Here is a 20,674-nt window from a genome sequence, read left to right as displayed (position 1 = left end):
CCCAGGCTGGAGTGCAGTGGCGCGATTCGGCTCACTGCAAGCTTCGCCTCCCAGGTTCACGCCATTCTCCTGCCTCAGCCTCCCGAGTAGCTGGGACTACAGGTGCCCACCACCATGCCCAGCTAATTTTTTGTATTTTTGGTAGATACGGGGTTTCACCGTGTTAGCCAGGATGGTCTCAATCTCCGGACCTCGTGATCCGCCCGCCTTGGCATCTCAAAGTGCTGGGATTATAGGCGTGAGCCACCGCGCCCGGCCAGTTTCCAACCTTTCTAAGAAGAAATAGCTCATTTTGGCCAGGCATGGTGGCTTACACCTTTAATCCCAGCACTTTGGGAGGCCAAGGCAGGTGGATCACAAGGTCACGAGTTTGAGACCAGCCTGGCCAAGACGGTGAAACCCCATTTCTACAAAAATACAAAAATTAGCAGGGCATGGTGGCACGCGCCTGTAATCCTAGATACTCGGGAGGCTGAGGCAGGACAATCACTTGAACCCGGGAGGCAGTGGTTGCAGTGAGCCGGGATCGCGCCACTGCACTCCAGCCTGGGCAACAGAGCGCAACAAGAGCAAAACTCCGTCTTAAAAAAAAAGCAATAGCTCATTTTAAAAAACACTTTTCAATTATTTTCCAGCATACAGCAAACATGATAAGAACACACACATTTAGAAACCACCGACTTTCTACAAAGAAGAAAAGAACTCAGAACTAATATAAGCCGGGCGTGGTGGCTCACGCCTGTAATCCCAGCACTTTAGGAGGCCAAGGTGGGCAGATCATGAGGTCAGGATATCGAGACCATCCTGGCTAACACGGTGAAATCCCGTCTCTACTAAAAAAATACAAAATTAGCCAGGCATGATGGCACGCACCTGTAGTCCCAGCTACTTGGGAGGCTGAGGCAGGAGAATCGCTTGAACTTAGGAGGTGGAGGTTGCAGTGAGCCGAGATCGCACCACTGTACTCCATCTGTGTGGCAGAGCAAGACTCCATCTCAAAAAAAAAAAAAAAAAGAACTAATATAAATTATATGTCTTTACTGGGTGGTTAAGTCTGAATTTATGAGCAAAGTATAAACTCAAAGGAATTTTTGGCCGGGCGCGGTGGCTCAAGCCTGTAATCCCAGCACTTTGGGAGGCCGAGACGGGTGGATCACGAGGTCAGGAGATCGAGACCATCCTGGCTAACATGGTGAAACCCCGTCTCTACTAAAAATACAAAAAACTAGCCGGGCGAGGTGGCGGGCGCCTGTAGTCCCAGCTACTTGGGAGGCTGAGGCAGGAGAATGGCGTGAACCCGGGAGGCGGAGCTTGCAGTGAGCTGAGGTCCGGCCACTGCACTCCAGCCCGGGCGACAGAGCAAGACTCCGTCTCAAAAAAAAAAAAAAAAAAAAAAAAAAAAAAAAAAGGAATTTTTAAGTATTGGAGCTGAAATTAAAAACAGAGATTTCCAATCTTGTTATTTTTCAAGTGTAAATTCACATAGTTTTAATAGTGTCTTCAATGAATGGTGCGGGGACAACCGGATATCCACATGCTAAGAAAATGATGTTGGACTCTTCTCTCACACCATATACAAAACCAACTCAAAATAAATCAAAAGACCTAAATATAAGAAGTAAAATTATAAAGCCCTTACAAGAAGATAAAAGGATAAGTCTTTGGGACACTGGATTTGGCAATGGTTTCTTATATATGATACCAAAAGCACAAGCACCAAAAGAAATAATAAAGAAATTGGACTTCATCGAAATTAAAAACTTTTGTGCTTCAAAGAACACTATAAAGAGTGAAAAGACAATTCATATGACCCACAATTCCACTGCTAGGTGAATGTCCAAGAGAAATTAAAACGTGCACCCAAAAATGTTCAAAGCAACACTATTTGTAATACTCAAAAGGTGTAAACTCAAATGTTTACCAACTGCTGAATGGATACACAAATGTGACATATCCATATGACAGACCATTTATTCAGCCATAAAAAGGAATGAAGTACTGGTCCTACATCATGGATGAAGAAGTCAGTTTGTTTGTTTGACACAAAGCCTCTCTCTGTCGCCCAGGCTGGAGTACAACAGCACAATCTGGGCTTACTGCAACCTCCGCCTCCCAAGTTCAAGCAATTCTCCTGCCTCAGCCTCCTGAGTAGCTGGGATTACAGGCACCCACCACTACGACTGGCTAATTTTTGTATTTTTAATAGAGACGGGGTTTCCCCATGTTGGCCAGTCTGGTCTCGAACTCCTGACCTCAGGTGATCCACCTGCCTTGGCCTCTGACAATGCTGGGATTACAGGCATGAGCCACCACGCCTAGCTGGAAGAAGTCAGTTATAAGACCACATAATTCCATTTATATGAATTGTCCAGAGAGAAAAAGAAGGTAGATTTATGATTGCCAGGGGATGAGAGAAGGAGGAAACAGGTTTGCTTAACCACATGCTTAATGAGTATGGGGTTTCTATTTGGGGTGATGATTATGTCCAAAGGCTTAGCAACTGTATTCCTCCCGCTTTATGCTACATCCAACACCTGTGCTAGAAGCTATCTAAAGTAGTCCTAAGCTGCTTCATGCCAGCCAAAAGGAAAGGCAACAGATTCAGTACATGCCAATCAAAGATGAAGAATCCCAGTATAAGAAAGGTTGCTACTGAGAGTTGGTGTGGGAGATAATGGTAAATAATGTTTCATTTGACTATGGTAAGACAATTACAAACATAAAACAATATAGTATTGCATCACTCTGATATCATATACTTCCCCAGACCAGAGTTTCTCAATTTGGCACTACTGACATCTAGACCAGAATAATTCTTTGTCATGTGGGCTGTCCTGTGCACTGTAGGATGTTTAGCAGCATCTCTGGCCACAACCCACTACGCACTAGTAGCATTCTCCAGTCATGGCAATTACAAATGTTTCCAGACATTTTGCCCCAGGCGGCAAAATGGCCCTCACATGAGAACCACTGCTCTAGACTAGAATACTGAACATTCTGTCCAACATTAACATACATAAAGTGATGAACCTTAGGGTTATGGGTTGGTAAATGAGAGAAGACAAAATAACCTGGACCACTTGGGACTGCCATGGGTCAGCTTCCTAAAAGCCAGTGTTTGGGAAAGGATTATGGGAAAATGTAAGCAGAGAGAGCTGAAATCTTGAAAATACATTCCTAGTATCAGAACAATGACCACCTAAATGAAGGGGAGTTGGAATAAAGCAGCACGCACCTGGTAATGCATTTAATTGTCATAGTTCTGCTGATTTTTTTTTTTTTCAGATGGAGTCTTGCTCTATTGCCCAGGCTGGAGTGCAGTGGTGCAATCTTGGCTCACTACAACCTCTGCCTTCAGGGTTCAAGTGATTTCCTACTTCAGCCTACTGAGTAGCTGGGATTACAGGCGCCTGCCACCACACTGGGCTAATTTTTGTATTTTTAGTAGAGACGGGGTTTCACCATGTTGGTCAGGCTGGTCTCGACCTCCTGGCCTCATGATCCGCCCATCTTGGCCTCCCAAAGTGCTGGGATTACAGGCGTGAACCACCGCGCCCAGCCTGTTCTGCTGATTTAATTCCCTTGTGGATCAATGATGCTCAAAGACCAGAGGAGAAATGGTCCCTGCTATCTCCATGCTGGATGCCTATCATGTCTACCCTAGGGATAAAGGCAGCTATTCAGACACTGCCAGAGAGTTTCTGGTTTCTGCGAGGAAAATAAAGAAAAACACTGCCTACCTGAGAGTCCCGTTCTCTCCTTTGTCCAGGCTGGTGAACCGGCTGTAGAGGCGAGTGATTTGACTGTGGGAAACTAAAGAGCACAAAATTAGTCCCAGCTGGGGGGAGTAGCCCTCATTCACGCTGAACCCACCCCTCGCTGTCAAATGCTTCAAAATCCAGTAGGACAGGGAAGTCACAACTCTTATCTCTAGAATGTTAAAGCAGAAAGTTTAAAAGCTAAAGAATGAAAGGAGTTAGAAAATAAACTAAATCAAGGGCAATTAAAATTCAATCTCAGGAATGAAGTCTAGGCTTAATTAAGACTGTGATGAATATCAGATAGTTAAGATTTAACAAAACAAAGGCAAATTTTTGTCCTGTCCTGTTCTGTCCAATCCTATCCCATCCTATTTTATTGAGACAAAGTTTTGCTCTTGTCACCAAGGCTGGAGTGCAGTGGTAAGATCTCAGCTCACTGCCACCTCCACCTCCTAGGTTCAAGTGATTCTCCTGCCCCAGACTCCCAAGTAGTTGGGATTACAGGTGCCCGCCAGCACACCCAGCTAATTTTTTGTATTTTTAGTAGATACGGGGTTTCCCCATGTTGGCTAGGCTGGTCTTAAACTCCTGACCTCAGGTGATCCACTCGCCTTAGCTTCCCAAACTGCTGGGATTATAGGGGTAAGCCACCATGCCCGGCCCAAATTTAGTTTAAAAGGAAGCTGTGAAACTTTCATGTTTCAATGCGCTGACTTAGACACTAAGAAAATGTATGTTTTTACTTTATTTTATTTTACTTTTTTCTTTTCTTTTCTTTTTTTCTGAGATGGGGTTTCACTCTTGTTGCCCAGGCTGGAATGCAATAGCAAGATCTTGGCTCACTGCAACCTCCGCCTCTCAGGTTCAAGCGATTCTCCTGCCTCAGCCTCCCAAATAGCTGGGATTACAGGCACCCACCACTAAGCCCAGCTAATTTTGTATTTTTAGTAGAGACAGGGTTTTGTCATGTTGACCAGGATGGTCTTGAACTCCTGACCTCAGGTGATCCACCCGCCTCAGCCTCTGAAGGTGCTGGGATTACAGGCGTGAACCACCATGCCCAGCCTATTTTACTTATTTTTCAAATTTTATTTTATTTTATTTTATTTTTTGGGGATAGAGTCTCACTTTGTCACCCAGGCTGGAGCGCAGTGATGCAATCTCAGCTCACTGTAACCTCCACCTCCTGGGTTCAAGTGATTCTCGTGCCCCAGTCTCCCAGGTAGCTGGGATTACAGGCATGAGCCACAGTTCCCAGCTAAAAATGCCTGTTTTGATTGAAAAAATATCTATGATCAGTTTGCTGTTTTAGGCTGTACTGCTAGGTAGGTGTTGTGTGTAGAATGTTTGATTAGGGTACATCAAACAGATTCTATTTTAAAAATCTGGTTTACTCCTACACCAAGATTAGAGGTTTTATCTTTTCCCTAGGGATGGACCTTTGGGTAAAAGATCAGCCTCTTTTCTGTGATTGCATGAGCTTCACTGAGTTCCCAGGAAGGGAACTGGCTCCAAGGAAGCAAATTAGGCAAATCGTAAAATGGTCATGCTATCATCAGATGACACCTACCAGAAAGCTATTTTGCTCCTCATTTTGGATTCAGTCCATAAACTCAAGATACAAGTTGACAATTAAAATGACGCAATAATGGCAGGTACACAATGACACTAAAAACTCAAAAAGGCCTTTCTGGGAAAAAGTTTAGTCTCCTGATAGATTGGAAGTGAGAGAGAGGAAACAAACAGAGTTATCGGAGGAGAAAAGACAACAGGCAAAAAGGGTGTGACAAGCGTGGACTTTGTCCTAGCCTGTACCTTCAGAGGTTTAAAGTGGTGGCCAAAGTAGTTCTGATAAGGTGTCCTCCTGCCTCAGCTCATGAAACAAAAATTTACTTGTAGTATTGGGAACAATGGGACAAAGTAAACAGGGACAAGCAGGTAGTGAGTGGCCCAGAGCTAGGATAAAAGGACACACTGTGTGCGGCTATGAATTCTTCAGCATCAGGTTTCACCCTCGAAGCTGGGCTCTGTTCTGTCCTAGCGCTGTAAGGTGATCACTGAGCAGAGAAGGCAAAAGCATTTCCATCAGGGCAGAGCCAGCAGGGATCCAGTCACTAAGGAGACAGTTGTGGACTGTTTTGCCAGTCAGGCAGGTATAAATGGCTCACTGTGAAGTGTACACACACGTGAGGGTTAGGCAGACAGATTCTGATTCCATTCCTAGCACCACAGCTTACTAGAGAGGAGTATGTGAATGGGATCGCAAAGCGAACTCACCAGTCAATGAAAGGAAAGTGCTTGGCGAAGTGCCTGGCACATAGCAAGCACTCCAGGTTAGCTATTATCAGCATCATGCTTACATCCTGAGCCTGAAGGCACACATATTACTGCTGCACTAATTACTCCCCATTTCCCTGCTGACTTTGCCAGTTACAACCATTTTCTTTAAGAAGTTGATGACCAGTCTATCCCAGTTCTGGCCTCAGGCCTCACAGGCTACTCTTGCACTAAAGTTCCCTTTAGTTTAGCAAAAATAAGTCAGTTAAAGAATTACTAAATTTCGGGCCGGGCGCAGTGGCTCAAACCTGTAATCCCAGCACTTTGGCAGGCCAAGGGGGGTGGATCACGAGGAAAAGATATTGAGACCATCCTGGCCAACATGGTGAAACCTCGTCTCTACTAAAAATACAAAAATTTGCTGGGCATGGTGGCGTGCACCTGTAGTCCCAGCTACTTGGGAGGCTGAGGAAGGAGAATCACTTGAACCAGGGAGGCAAAGGCTGCAGTGAGCGGAGATCCCATCACTGCACTCCATTTCAAAAAAAAAAAAAAAATTACTACACTTCCCAAAAGCAAAATTTGTTCACAATCCCAACACTGCCGTTTTCATTTCTTCATGTACCCTTTTTTTGAGACAGAGTTTCGCTCTTGTTGCCCAGGCTGGAGTGCAATGGTACAATCTCGGCTCACCACAACCTCTGCCTCGCGGGTTCAAGTGATTCTCCCGCCTCAGCTCCCAAGTAGCTGGAATTATAGGCATGCACCACCACGCCCAGTTAATTTCGTATTTTTAGTAGAGACGGGGTTTCTCCATGTTGGTCAGGCTGGTTTTGAACTCCCAACCTCAGGTGATCCACCCTCCTCAGCCTCCCAAAGTGCTGAGATTACAGGCTTGAGCCACCGCGCCCGGCTTGTCGTATATCATCTAATATCAGTCACTTGTATACTTTACTAAGTTGTAATAGCTTGCTTTTCATTTAGTAATTCACACTTTTTCTATATTACTTTGGAGTACTTCTTAATCTAATTTATATAATTTTAAAATTGGAAGAAATGTTATCTACTCCGACCCCTTCAATGAACAAATGAGAGCCAGGCATGATGGCTGGCACCTATAATCCCAGGACTTTCAGAGGCAGAGGCAGGACGATGATTTGAGGCCAGGAGTTTAAGACCAGGCTGGGGAACAGAGTGAAATCTCTTCTCTACAAAAATAAAAAATAAAATTATTTTAAACCAAAAAAATCCACAAATGAGCCATTAAACATCTTTCTTATCTATATCATCCAAAATAACTGGGCACTGAGGCCGGGCGCAATGGCTCACGTCTGTAATCCCAGCACTTTGGGAGGCCAAGGCAGGCAAATCATGAGATTAGGAGATCAAGACCATCCTGGCTAACACGGTGAAACCCTGTCTCTACTAAAAATACAAAAAATTAGCCAGGCTTGGTGGTGGGCGCCTGTAGTCCCAGCTACTCAGGAGGCTGAGGCAGGAGAACGTCGTGAACCCGGGAGGTGGAGTTTGCAGTGAGCAGAGATCACGCCACTGCACTCCAGCCTGAGTGACAGAGCGAGACTCTGTCTCAAAAAAAAAAAAAAATAATAATAATAATAAATAAAATAAAATAACTAGGCACTAAAACCTCCTATAGTATGTTAAGACCAGTTTATGGCTGCTAAATTCAAAATATGGCAGGGTGTGGTGGTTCAAGCCTGCAGTCCCAGTACTTTGGGAGGCTGAGGGCAGGCAGATCACCTGAGGCCAAGAGTTCAAGAGCAGTCTGTCCAACATGGTAAAACCCTGTCTCTACTAAAAATACAAAAATTAGCCAGGTGTGGTGGTGGTGTAATCTCAGCTACTTGGGAGGCTGAGGCAGGAGAATCGCTTGATCCTGGGAGGCAGAGGTTGCAGTGAGCTGAAATCTTACCACTGCACTCCAGCCTGGGTGACACAGTGATATTACGCCTCAAAATAAACAATAACAAAAAAAGTACTAATATGTTAAAAATAAATAATGTAAATAAGTAGCCAAAACATTAAAAAAAATCTGCTATCTTCCAGGACGAACTGGGTTATACGGAAGTCAGTGGAGAAACAAAACCAAATGTCAACTTTTAATATTAACGAATACGGTCATATCTAAACTAATCTCGAAAATTTTAGGACAAATTTTAGAACCATAATGATATGGTTACAAGTAATTCTGTTAACACAAAGAAGGAGAGAAGGCTTTAATTTAGGTACCAAATTCACTGTGACAAAGAATATAAAGCAATTTCAGAACAATCCCAATCTACCTATAAAGGAGCTACACCATCTATGTGTAGAAAGGTATTGGAACTGGTGTGAATGAAGGCAGATCATGTTTCCAGTGAAGTATTTTCCCTAGAAGGCTCTAAGCTAGTCAGACAGGTGCCCAAAACCTGCACAATTCTTGGTAACTCAAAGGAAGTATCAGGAGTTGACAGTTACTCTCAGAGAAGGCCGTGCATATAAACATGTCTTTTTTTTTTTTTGAGTCAGAGTCTCGCTTTGTCACCCAGGATGGAGTACAATGGCGCAATCTCAGCTCACTGCAAACTCCGCCTCCCGGGCTCAGGCCATTCTCCTGCCTCAGCCTCCAGAGTAGCTGGGACTACAGGTGCCCGCCACCATGCCCGATTAATTTCTTTTTTGTATTTTTAATAGAGATGGGGTTTCACCATTGGGCAGGATGGTCTCGATCTCCTGACCTCGTGATCCATCCACCTCGGCCACTCCAAAGTGCTGGGATTACAGGCGTGAGTCACCGCTCCTGGCTATAAACATGTCTTGAATAAAGCTATATTTTTTCTCCACTGGTATGAGTAAATAATCATTTCAAATTGTTGAAAGATTATGTAAAAGACCCTGTTTGGCTGAGGGTGGTGTCTCATGCCTGTAATCCTAGCACTTTGGGAGGCTAAAGTAGGAGGATCCCTTGAGGAAAGACCAGTTCAAAACCTGGGCAACAAAGCAAGACTTCATCTCCACAATCAATCAATGAATCATTAGCTGGGCATGGTGGCATATTCCTGTACGCCCAGCTACCTGGGAGGCTGAGGTAAAAGGACTGTTTCAGCCCAGGATTTCAAAGTTGCAGTGAGGTATGATCACACCCCTACACTCCAACCTGGGTGACAGAGTGAGACTCTGTCTCAAAAAACACACACACACAAAAAGCAAAAAAAGACGCTGTTAACCTTGCTGAAATCTTTCTATCATCACTGCATTGTGCAAAGAGGAGGAAGGCATTTCAGAGAAGTGCCAAGCAGAAATGGCAGAGGGAAGAATAAAAACAAAAAGGGAGTAAGAAAAAGTTATTTTGGAGGGCCAGGCGTTCACGTCTGTAATCCCAGCACTTTTGGAAGGTGGGTGGATCACGAGGTCAAGAAATCAAGACCATTCTGGCCAACATGGGGAAACCCTGTCTCTACTAAAAATACAAAAATTAGCCGGGCATGGTGGCGGGTGCCTGTAGTCCCAGCTACTTGGGAGGCTGAGGCAGGAGAATCACTTGAACCCAGGAGGCAGAGGTTGCAGTGAGCCGAGATGGCGCCACTGCACTCCAGCCTGGCGACAGAGCGAGACTCCGTCTCAAAAAAAAAAAAAAAAAAAAAAGAAAGAAAAAATAAAAGTCCTTGCCTTTATTCCAAATCTTAATGCAGAAGAACAGATTGATAACCTAGGTAAAGATTACAAGTGCAGCTAAAGGTAGCTCTAGAGAAAGGAAAGTTGAAGCCTGTGCTTCCCAGAATACACTATACCTTAGAATTCCCCCTGACGTGAAGACTTCAAGCACTGGACTAGTCTCTTATGATTAAGAGAGATTTTAAAACATTATATAAAACGAATAAAATCTACCTTCTTATAATTGGAGAAATTTGAATAGGAAGTGAATGATAGATGATATTAAGGTGACTCACGCCTATAATCCTAGCCCTTTGAGAGGCTGAGGCGGGCAGATCACCTGAGGTTAGGAGTTTGAGACCAGCCTAGCCAACGTGGTAAAACCTCATCGCTACTAAAAATAAAAACAATTAGCTGGGCGTGGTGGCACATGCCTATAATCCCAGCTACTTGGGAGGCTGAAGCAGGAGAATCACTTGAAGCCAGGAGGCAGAGGTTGCAGTGAGCTGAGATCGCTCCACTGCACTCCAGCCTGGACGACAAAAGTGAAACTCCATCTCAACTTAAAAAGAAAAAGAAAAGAAAGAAAGAAAAAAAGGGGCCGGGTGTGGTGGCTCACGCCTGTAATCTCAGCACTTTGGGAGGCTGAGGTGGGTGGATCACCTGAGGTCAGGAGTTCGAGACCAGCCTGGCTGCCATGGCGAAACCCAGGTTATTGCTACAATTAAGTGAATTAAGGGTGATGATTATAGAAACTCCTAAGACATTTGTTGCTTATCCTCAATTACGCCTTTTTTTTTTTTTCAAATAAGCTTTATGAAAATGCGTAAGTCTGAAAGAAGGTAGAACAAAGACAATTTAGCAAATATTTTAGTCCCTATTAAAAATACAAAAAATTAGCTGGGCCTGGCGGCAGGCACCTGTAATCCCAGCTACTTGGGAAGCTGAGGCAAGAGAATTGCTTGAACCCAGGAGGCAGAGGTTGCAGTGAGCTGAGATCGAGCCACTGCACTCCAGCCTAGGCAACAAGAGCAAGACTCTGTCCCCCCCCCCCCAAAAAAAAGATAATATTAAGAAGTATTATCAGCTTTCTTAGGTGTGATAATGGTATTGTGGTTACATAAAAACCATCCCAATACTTATGGGATACATGCAGAAGTATGAAAGGGTGAAGAGTTCTAATACCTACAACTTTCAAACGGTTTATCCAAAAATTTACATAAATAAAGCTTATATCTTTGCAGCTGCTGCTGGGGTCAATTATCCTCTGAATGAATAAACCTCCAACTACTCTTATGCTCTGGACCACTGTCCCCCCTTGCAACCACAAAAAAGTTCCTGGCCAGTGGCTCACATCTGTAATCACAGCACACTGGGGGACTGGGATGGGCGGATCACCTGAACTCAGGAGTTCGAGACCAGCCTGGGCAACATGGTGGAACCCTATCTCTACAAAAATAAAAAATCAGCCAGGCATGGTGGCATGTGCCCATAGTCCCAGCTACTCAGGAGGCTGAGCTGGGAGGACTGCTTGAGTCTAAGAGCTTGAGGCTGCAGTGAGCTGTGATCATACCATTGTACTCCAGCCTGGATGATTGAGCAAGACCCTGTCTCAAAAAAATAAATAAAAATTAAAAATCAGGCTTGATTTTGGGAGGTGGGTAGATCACAAGGTCAAGAGATTAAGACCGTCCTGGCCAACATAGGGAAACAGTGGCTCACATCTGTAATCCCAGTACTTTGAAAGGCTGGGGTGGAAGGATCACTTGAGGCCAGGAGTTTGAGGCTGCAATGAGCTATGACTGCACTACCACACTTCAGCCTGGGCAACAGAGTGAGACCCTGTCTCAAAAAAAAAATTTCTTAGGGTCTCTTTCCCACAGTGCCCTCTAATTGACAAATAATTGCTTCTTACCCCTTTATGGCAACAAATGAGGATAAAACTTTGCACTAGAACTCGAAAAGTACAGAGCTTTACAAGTCACTTAACCCAAAACCAGCTAGAGGTGTTAGTTATCCATGCATTTCCATTCAACAGAAGGCAGAAGACAGCCGGGTTTTCTGCAGTGACGGAACCGGGTTTTCTGGTGAGGGCTGTGAAGGGTCCTACATTTAAATGCACGAGAAACCTGAAGTTGAATTTCTACTTACATTCTAGCCATGAAATTGTTCTCAAGCAATTGCCTTTGCCAGGCTTGTACTCTGTTAGAACTCTACCATTACCACACTCTTTCAAACAAACAAAACCTCACCAACCTGTACAACTTACTTCCTAAACCTGTTCAACACCCTTCCCATACCATATGACACATACCACAAGGTAGAGACTAAAAATAATCTGTATTCATTACTACTTGAATGGCATGAATTGTTTCTCAAGGTGGTGGTGGTGGTGGTCGTGGTGGTCGTGGTGGTGGTGGTGGTGGTGGTGGTGGTGGTGGTGGTGGTGGTGGTGGTTGTGGTGGTGGTGGTCGTGGTGGTGGTGGTGGTCGTGGTGGTCGTGGTGGTGGTGGTGGTGATGGTCGTGGTGGTCGTGGTGGTGGTGGTGGTGGTCGTGGTGGCGGTGGTGGTGGTCGTGGTGGCGGTGGTGGTGGCGGTGGTGGTCGTGGTGGCGGTGGTGGTGGTGGTAGTGGTGGTGGTGGTGGTGGCGGTGGCGGTGGCGGTGGTGGTGGTGGTGTTTTGAGACAGGGTCTTTTTCTCCCAGGCCAGAGTGCAGTGGTGCAAACATGGCTCACTGCAGCCTTGACCTCCCGCCTAAGCAATCCTCCCACCTCAGCCTCCCGAGTAGCTGGGACTGCAGGCACACTTCACCATGTCCAGCTAATTTTTTTAAAATTTATTTTTTGTAGAGATGAGGTTTCCCCATGTTGCCCAGGCTGGTCTTGAACTTCTGGGCTCAAGCCATCTACCCACCTTGGCTTCCCAAACTGCTGGAACTACAGGTGTGAGCCACTGCGCCTGGCCTCGTAAAGTTTTAAGTAATTCACAGCCAGCTTATTGCTACAATTAAGTGAATTAAGGGTGATGATTATAGAAACTCCTAAGACATTTGTGGCTTATCCCCAATTACACCTTTTTTTTCAAATAAGCTTTATGAAAATGCAGAAGTCTGAAAGAAGGTAGTAGAACAAAGACAATTTAGCAAATATCTTATGCCAACAGAAAGCATTTCTTAGACAATTCCTAAACTGTTAAAACATCGTGACTTAACAGTTTCATAAACTGTTAAAAACTCCTTTAAAAATTGTATTTCCTTGGAATTGGCAAAACATCTGTACTTAATTCCTAATCAAATGTTCACTAAAGAAGTATAAAAGGTTGTCACCGGCTGGGCGCGGTGGCTCAAGCCTGTAATCCCAGCACTTTGGGAGGCCGAGACGGGCGGATCACGAGGTCAGGAGATCGAGACCATCCTGGCTAACACAGTGAAACCCCGTCTCTACTAAAAATACAAAAACTAGCCGGGCGAGGTGGCGGGCGCCTGTAGTCCCAGCTACTCGGGAGGCTGAGGCAGGAGAATGGCGTAAACCCGGGAGGCGGAGCTTGCAGTGAGCTGAGATCCGGCCACTGCACTCCAGTCCGGGCGATAGAGCGAGACTCCACCTCAAAAAAAAAAAAAAAAAAAAAAAAAAAAAAAAAAAGAAAACCCCGTCTCTACTAAAAAATACAAAAAAAAAAAAAAAAAAAGGTTGTCACCTCCCCAATAATATAGCCCTACACATAGTTTTTATAACTAGTACATGCCAATGGTATTTTCCCAGTAAGATGATTGTTATCTATGGTTCAAAATAACAACACTCACATGAAGTTTATTATACCAGACACTATTCTAAGTAGTTTACATAATTCATCTAATTGTCGTAAGAATCCTATAAAGTAGGCACTATTATTATTCTAATTTTACAGATGATGAAACTGAGGCTCACAGGTATTACTTTTCCAAACGCTTACTGTTATTCATTAAATATCAAATACCAGCTAATCTAGTCATGTAAAAATTCAAATCTCTTTAAAATTACAAATATGGTTAAATATAATCATCAATTCCAATGCACAGCTTTCGCATTGAATGTAAAGTTAGCATTCCTCAATTATGTTACATTTTGTACTAGCAAAGGAAGTAGTAAAATGTCTTATAATTGTTCTTAAAGTGCTTCTGTTAGTTTTCCAAATTCTTCATAGAACAAAAGGCAGATGAAAATAGGACAAAGTCCACCTCTCTACCCACTCCAGATATCCGTTTTTATTCTTCAAAATCCTTTGCATCATACCAAATTACTCCTTGAAAAAGCAACTCTGGGCCTGGCGCAGTGGCTCACACCTGTGATCCCAGCGCTTTGGGAGGCCGAAGTGGCCTGAGAATCACTTGAGGCCAGCAGTTCATGACCAGCCTCAACAAAATAGCAAGACTCCATCTCTACAAAAGATAAAGATAAAAATCAGCTAAGCATGGTAGTATGTGCCTGTAGTCCTAGCTACTTGGGACGCTGAAGCCGGAGGATGGCTTAAGCCCGGAGTTCAAGGCTTGCAGCGAGCTATGCTCAAGCCACTGTAGTCCAGCCTGGGAGACAGAGCAAAGACCCTGTCTCTAAAATAAAGAAAAAGAAAAAGAAAAAACAACTCTGATGATGGACACTATATGGATAAACTGATTGTTCCCAGCGCAGAGGAATGACTTTGTAGCAGGCTTGGGGGGATCTCTCCTGGAAGTCACCCAAAATGCCCTAGGTTAATCTATTACTCCATTCATCCATGTATCAAGGCCCAATTCCTATCCTCCACGAGGACAGCCCACAGGGACTCTCTCTTCCCTGATTTCTGAAGGTGGATGACACACAATTTCAGCTTTCTTATGTCATGATGCTAATCATAACTCTCTTGGGCTTATCTCCCCAACCAGGTTGTGGGCGTTTTTTTGTCACCATCTGCTCTGAGTACCTAGCACAGTACTGAACAGACACTGTAAAAATTCAGTAAGCACTTGTTTCACTAAGCATTCTGGCTCAATACATACATTTGCACTGGTTGTGGAGAGAATCTCCCTCACAAGTGACTCACTCTTTGGTAATGGGGAAAACAGCTTTTCCATGAGCACTTAGTTGTTTCTCCACAAGCCACATGGTAAAAAATATCCCATCCAGGCCCTTTCCATTTGGTCAAATGTATATAAACCAGAATGGGACTGCCGCTGCCTTCATTCTGAAGCAAAAATGGCTTTTTGCATCCTCACAATGGTTTACACTTTCTCGTTAAGTGACTCTGTATTTACTTTTCTTTCATTCTGCTTATTTCTCCATGTGACTCTTTTTTTTTTTTTTTTTTTGAGACGGCCCAGGCAGGAGTGCTGTGGCCGGATCTCAGCTTACTGCAAGCTCCGCCTCCCGAGTTTACGCCATAGCTGGGACTACAGGCACCCATAGCTGGGACTACAGGCACCCGCCACCTCGCCCGGTTAATTTTTTGTATTTTTTTTTAGTAGAGACGGGGTTTCACCGTGTTAGCCAGAATGGTCTCGATCTCCTGACCTCGTGATCCGCCCGTCTCAGCCTCCCAAAGTGCTGGGATTACAGGCTTGAGCCACCGCGCCCGGCCCATGTGACTCTTTAACACCAATACTTTAATTTGGTGTCACCCTAGACCTAAAGTAGTTCTAATTACAAATATGACCAGAAGCTATGGCCACAAAATGTAATAAGATGCTTGCTGAATCCAAACTGCTTGTATCTCCACTCCTAGGGTCAAAGTAAGTCAGTGGCCAAACAAGTACTGCAAATTATAAAGAGCTAACTACTTTGGGTCATTCAAAATTGTGAAAAGGACTGCCTTGGTAGGTGGAGAGGTTATCACTATTAAAGGTCTTTACAGAGAGGCTTAAGGGCCATATTTTAGGGGAGGCTGAAAGAAGCAAACCAATCCAGCAAGGGGTGGGGCTAGATAACGTCCCTTCCAACTTGAAAACTCTAGAAAGTTGAACTTGTCACAAAGCAGAGAACAGCACTTAACATATTCCAGGCCTGAATAATTCTGTAGTTGTCCATAGCACTCCTCGGTACTATCTGCATATGGGCCCCTGAGTGAGTTACTGGTCATGTCATTATCAAAGACAGGTATGATGAAGAGACAGAGCTCAGGTACTACATCATTCATTAACTCAACAAGAATCATAACGGTTTACTGAAAAGACAAAATATTGTATGCATCAATACAATTGTATCATACATTGCATTATCAAGGACTATTCAAAGGTATGCTGGTATTTTACAGAGCTTCAGAATCCCCAGAGTCCTTTTGCTCTTTTGTGCAGGCTAATGAGAAAGAGACTGGACTATTTAAAAAAAAAAAAAAAAAAAATCAGTTCTGCAGGGCAGGGTGGCTCACACCTGTAATCCCAGCACTTCGGGAGGCCCAGGCCGGTGGATCACTTGAGGTCAGGAGTTCAAGGCCAGCCTGGCCAACATGGTGAAACCCCGTCTCTACCAAAAATACAAAAATTAGCCAAGTGTGGTAGCAGGCGCCTGTACTCCCAGCTACTTGGGAGGCTGAGGCCAGAGAATTGCTTGAACCTGGGAGGCAGAGGTTGCAGTGTGCTGAGATCACGTCACTGCACTCCACCCTGGGTGACAGAGGGAGACTCTGTTTAAAAAAAAAAAATCAGTTTCTAGTACAAATTCACACGGAGATTTTTGAAGCACATCCAATTTCAATAGCGAATAAAAAAGTACACCAGCACAGTAGAAATCAATATATATAAATATGAAATTAGGCCAGCAAGTATCCTCGTGTAAGTAAAAAACTGGTGCTCACAGTATCCGTGTTTTTTCTCTAAAAGTTCAGATTGAAAGAAGACTCACAATCCCAGACCCCTGTTTAAAGGTCTCCAGGCATCGGGTCATGTCTCCCAAAGCCTTACTACACGGTCTTGCTTTCTGGGTGGTTTTCCTAATTTGTGACAAGAACTTGTTTGTAATTTCCCATAGTTGTCAGAGGTTTTAGGTCCTTGCCCAGAAATGGATTTTCTATAGAATCCATCTCGAGTTCCTGAATTTGCTTCTCGGGCTTTACCTACTGTTCAGGATCCCTCTTCATAGGGAAGGGTGGTGCCAGGCAACAGAAAGGAAAGGAGTTCGGGGACTTTGATGGGCAAGGGGCAGAAAAGGGGGGCGTCGACGCTCTAAGAGTGATCAAGACTCCCGATGTTTAAGGGAAGGACACCCCTACAGTAGCTACAGCCCCGCTCCAGGAAGCTGCAGCTGGAAGAACAGGTCTTCCAGCTCTCGGTCCCGAAACCTGGAGGCTGCCCAGGACCCCCCCAACCTCACAGGCACCCGAGCTCCAGACCTTAGCGACAGCCGCCCTCGGTTGCGAGGCCAGCCTGAGGCGCCCGGCGTTCCCACCCCCAACCCGAACTCACAGCCGGTCTCCTTCTTGATCTCCTCGAGCTCTTCGTCCCGCAGTAACGTGGAGGCCCGAGAACCCATCGCCGTGCCGGGAGCTCCTCCGGGAGCAGCGGCGCCAGAAGAGAGGGCGACAGGAGGGAAGGAGGGAGGGAAGGGCGGGCTAGGGGTCAAGAAGGGAGAGGGCAGTGTTTCCACTGCGGACCCAGGAGGGAACCCAGGGGTGGTGCGCTGAGGAGGGCGGCCCCGAGGACCAGCCAATCAGGCGCGAGGCAGCGCCCGGCTCAGGAGTCGACGTCAGCGTTCGAGTTCCAGCCCCGAATGAATCAGCCCAGCTCCAGCCCCAGTCCTGCTGAAGACGGACCCCGCCCCCGGAACCGCAGCTGCCACCGGCCTTAAAGGAGCGATGCCACTCGGGCGCTAACGACGCAATTAAAAGGGCAATTCCATTGACCAACCGTTTTACGACAAACTAACCTGCGGCAGGCAGCGTAGCCTACCTTTTCTCACAGAAATCGAACACTAGGAATCCTACTCGATAGGTGGCACGGATTGCGGAGAGAAACCTCGCGTTGGGGGGGAACCCTAGGGTGTGCCCCTCGGAGACTGCATGCGCTCTATATCTTTCCTGGCGGCCGTCCTCCTCCCGGCCGCAGGGGACGCTGGGGAGCCAGCCTCGGGGCCGCGTGCTGATTGGCTCCTTGGGAAGCAGACGAGCCTGGACGTTAGGCCGGGCGGGCGTTGCCTCTGCCGCGTGGGTGCCCGGCGTCGCGGACCTTTCTTCAGGTTGTTTTCAGGCTGTGATTTGATAACCGCCGCCGGGTGGCGTGGAGCGTCCCGAGACTTCTTCCTTCATTGCAGCCCCTCTTCTTTTAGTTCTAGACTGAAGTTTGAGGAACTCACCACTTGGCTGAAATTAGGATCCAGATTTCCCAAACTTGCTTCGGAGGAAAAAGCCCTAACGATAGAGGACAGTGAATTCCTAGCTTATGGTCCGCCATTTATTTGAAGTTCCTTACTTTGTCTTAAAAATGAGAAATTTTGCATTTTATTCTCATGGTGTATTGTTTGTTTTGATTAAAAAGGTAGGCCAGACACGGTGGCTCACGCCTGTAATCCCAGCATTTTGGGAGGTCGAGGCGGGCTGATCACCTGAGGTCAGGAGTTTGAGACCAGCCTGACCAATATGGAGAAACTCCGTCTCTACTAAAAATACAAAATTAGTTGGGGGTGGTGGCGCACGCCTGTAATCCCAGCGACTCGGGAGGCTGAGGCAGGAGAATCGCTTGAACCCGGGAGGCGGAGGTTGCAGTGAGCCAAGATCGCGGCATTGCTCTCCAGCCTGGGTGACAGAGCGAGACTCCGTCTCAAAAAAAAAAAAAAAGTAAAAAGCCACCTGTTAAATTAGTGCCTACTCTCAGGTGAACTGGTTCTTACTGCTTCACCTGCCTTACCCCTTCACACCTGTTTGGTTAGAACCGGTATAAGATATGGAAGAACTGAATTCTGACCGCTGTCTGTTAGAACCTAAGTACCAGGATATTTTTGTCTTAGCAAGCTTTCCCAGGTCAACTTAGGTTATTAGTTTTAAGTGTTACCTAAGGCTTTACAGCTTAGCCTGAGGCCCCACACGTTTCCTGCAGGCTGAGGTTCTGGTTTGAAGAACTAGAGTTTTGTTTTGTTTGTTGTTGTTGCTGTTGTTTGAGACGGAGTTTTTGCTCTTGTTCCCAGGCTGGAGTGCAAAGGCGCCATCTCAGCTCACCGAAACCTCCGCCTCCCGGGTTCAAGCGATTCTCCTGCCTCAGCCTCCCGAGTAGCTGGGGTTATAGGCATGCGCCACCGCCTCCAGCTAATTTTGTATTTTTAGTAGAGACGGGGTTTCTCCGTATTGGTCAGGCTGGTCTTGGACTTCTGACCTGAGGTGATCCACCGGCCTCAGCTCCCAAAGTGCTGTGATTACAGGTGCGAGCCACCGCACTTGGCCTGTTTTGATTTTTTGCGACAGAGTCCCACTCCGTCGCCCGGGCTGGAGTGCAGTGGCCTGATAACTGTGCAGTTTCGTCTCACTGCAACCTCCAGGCGGGTTCAAGGGATTATCGTGCCTCAGCTTCCTGAGTAGCTGGGATTACAGGCACGTGCCACCACGCTCAGCTAATTTTTGTATTTTTAGTAGAGACAGGGTTTCACCATATTGGCTAGGCGGGTCTCAAACTCCAGAACTCAGGTGATCCACCAGCCTCGGCCTCCCAAAGTGTTGGGATTACTAACAGGCGTGAGTCACCATGCTCGGCCTTAGAGTTATTTTGATGATTGGCATGCACTTGTCTAACCTAGTGATGTTGTCCTTAATACTCAGTAATATTTTGGATATGTCCGTCTAAGAGCTAAATCACTGGAGCTGCTTTGTATGTTGGAATATGGGTGTGATAGGAAAATTTTGTCAGCCCCATGAATGTCCCTTTACTCAGTCAGCCTTGAAGCCCATCTCTTGATGCTGACCTTACTTTTTTCCTTCCTAATCTTGAATCTTACCATTTGCAGCTGTCTCCAGTCAAAGCTTTCTTTGCTTCATGCTAGTATTTATTTCTGACTTTAATTTTTTTTTTCTTTAACGTTTCTTTAATTCTCTTATTTTCCAGGTGTTTCACAAACTTTTCTTTCTTGGGTAGCTTTTAAAAGTATAAATTGCTTGAAGCTGGGAGGCGGAGATTGCAGTGAGCCGAGATCACGCCCCTGCACTCCAGCCTGGCGACAGAGTGAGACTCCATCTCAAAAATAAAATAAAAATGTTTGCCTCTGTTAAGGGCTGTTTTTTTTTTTTTTCCAGTTTTATGTATTTTTCTTTTAAAATCTCCTTTTGCCTGTTGGATTAACTTAAAGAATGATTTTTCTTAGACTCTCTGATGACTTGTTTTATGTTCTGTCTGGATGCATAACACTTGGTTTTGCACTAGACTACAAACATCCTACCCTAGAGGCCTGGTCTTAGTTCAGATTGCATTACCTTCTAGCTGTGTGACTTTGGGCAAGTGTCTTAACCTTCTAAACTTCAGTTTATTCATTTGTAAATTAGGTTATGGTTGTTGTATCAAGTAATACTTGTGTAAGCACTTGATAGACCTTTTTTTTTTTTTTTTTTTTTGAGGCGGAGTCTCGCTCTGTCGCCCGGACTGGAGTGCAGTGGCCAGATCTCAGCTCACTGCAAGCTCCGCCTCCCGGGTTTACGCCATTCTCCTGCCTCAGCCTCCCGAGTAGCTGGGACTACAGGCGCCCACCACCTCGCCCGGCTAGTTTTTTTTTTGTATTTTTAGTAGAGACGGGGTTTCACCGTGTTAGCCAGGATGGTCTCGATCTCCTGACCTCGTGATCCGCCCGTCTCGGCCTCCCAAAGTGCTGGGATTACAGGCTTGAGCCACCGCGCCCGGCTGATAGACCTTAAAATGTAAAAATATAGGTTATTTATTTGACTGAAAATTCTATGTAACATCTCACCTTCTTCCTAGTTGACTTATCTCACCTTCTTCCTAGTTGACTTATCTCACCTTCTTCCTAGTTGACTTATCTCACCTTCTTCCTAGTTGACTTAGG

General features: G+C 45.5%; 2 protein-coding genes across 2 annotated transcripts in view; one reads left to right on the top strand and one right to left on the bottom strand.

Moving 5' to 3' along the window:
- The window catches only part of CHP1 (calcineurin like EF-hand protein 1), a 54,451-nt gene extending 37,187 nt beyond the window's left edge, over window positions 1–17,264 (bottom strand). Inside the window, exons 1-2 of the mRNA XM_010369042.2 lie at window positions 17,104–17,264; window positions 3,741–3,813 (exon numbers count right to left, since the gene is read on the bottom strand). Of these exons, the coding sequence (XP_010367344.1) occupies window positions 3,741–3,813; window positions 17,104–17,170 (140 nt within the window). The 5' untranslated portion in view covers window positions 17,171–17,264. The remainder of the gene's footprint in view (window positions 1–3,740; window positions 3,814–17,103) is intronic.
- Window positions 17,265–17,796: 532 nt separating this feature from the next.
- The window catches only part of EXD1 (exonuclease 3'-5' domain containing 1), a 46,477-nt gene continuing 43,599 nt past the window's right edge, over window positions 17,797–20,674 (top strand). Inside the window, exon 1 of the mRNA XM_010369041.2 lies at window positions 17,797–18,078. The gene's annotated coding sequence lies outside the window, so the exon portion shown is untranslated. The remainder of the gene's footprint in view (window positions 18,079–20,674) is intronic.

The sequence above is a fragment of the Rhinopithecus roxellana genome, chromosome 17 (genome assembly GCF_007565055.1).
Source record: "Rhinopithecus roxellana isolate Shanxi Qingling chromosome 17, ASM756505v1, whole genome shotgun sequence".
Taxonomy (NCBI): domain Eukaryota; kingdom Metazoa; phylum Chordata; class Mammalia; order Primates; family Cercopithecidae; genus Rhinopithecus; species Rhinopithecus roxellana.
The sequence above is the reverse complement of the archived record's forward strand: the minus strand, read 5'-3'. Positions and strand labels throughout refer to the sequence as shown.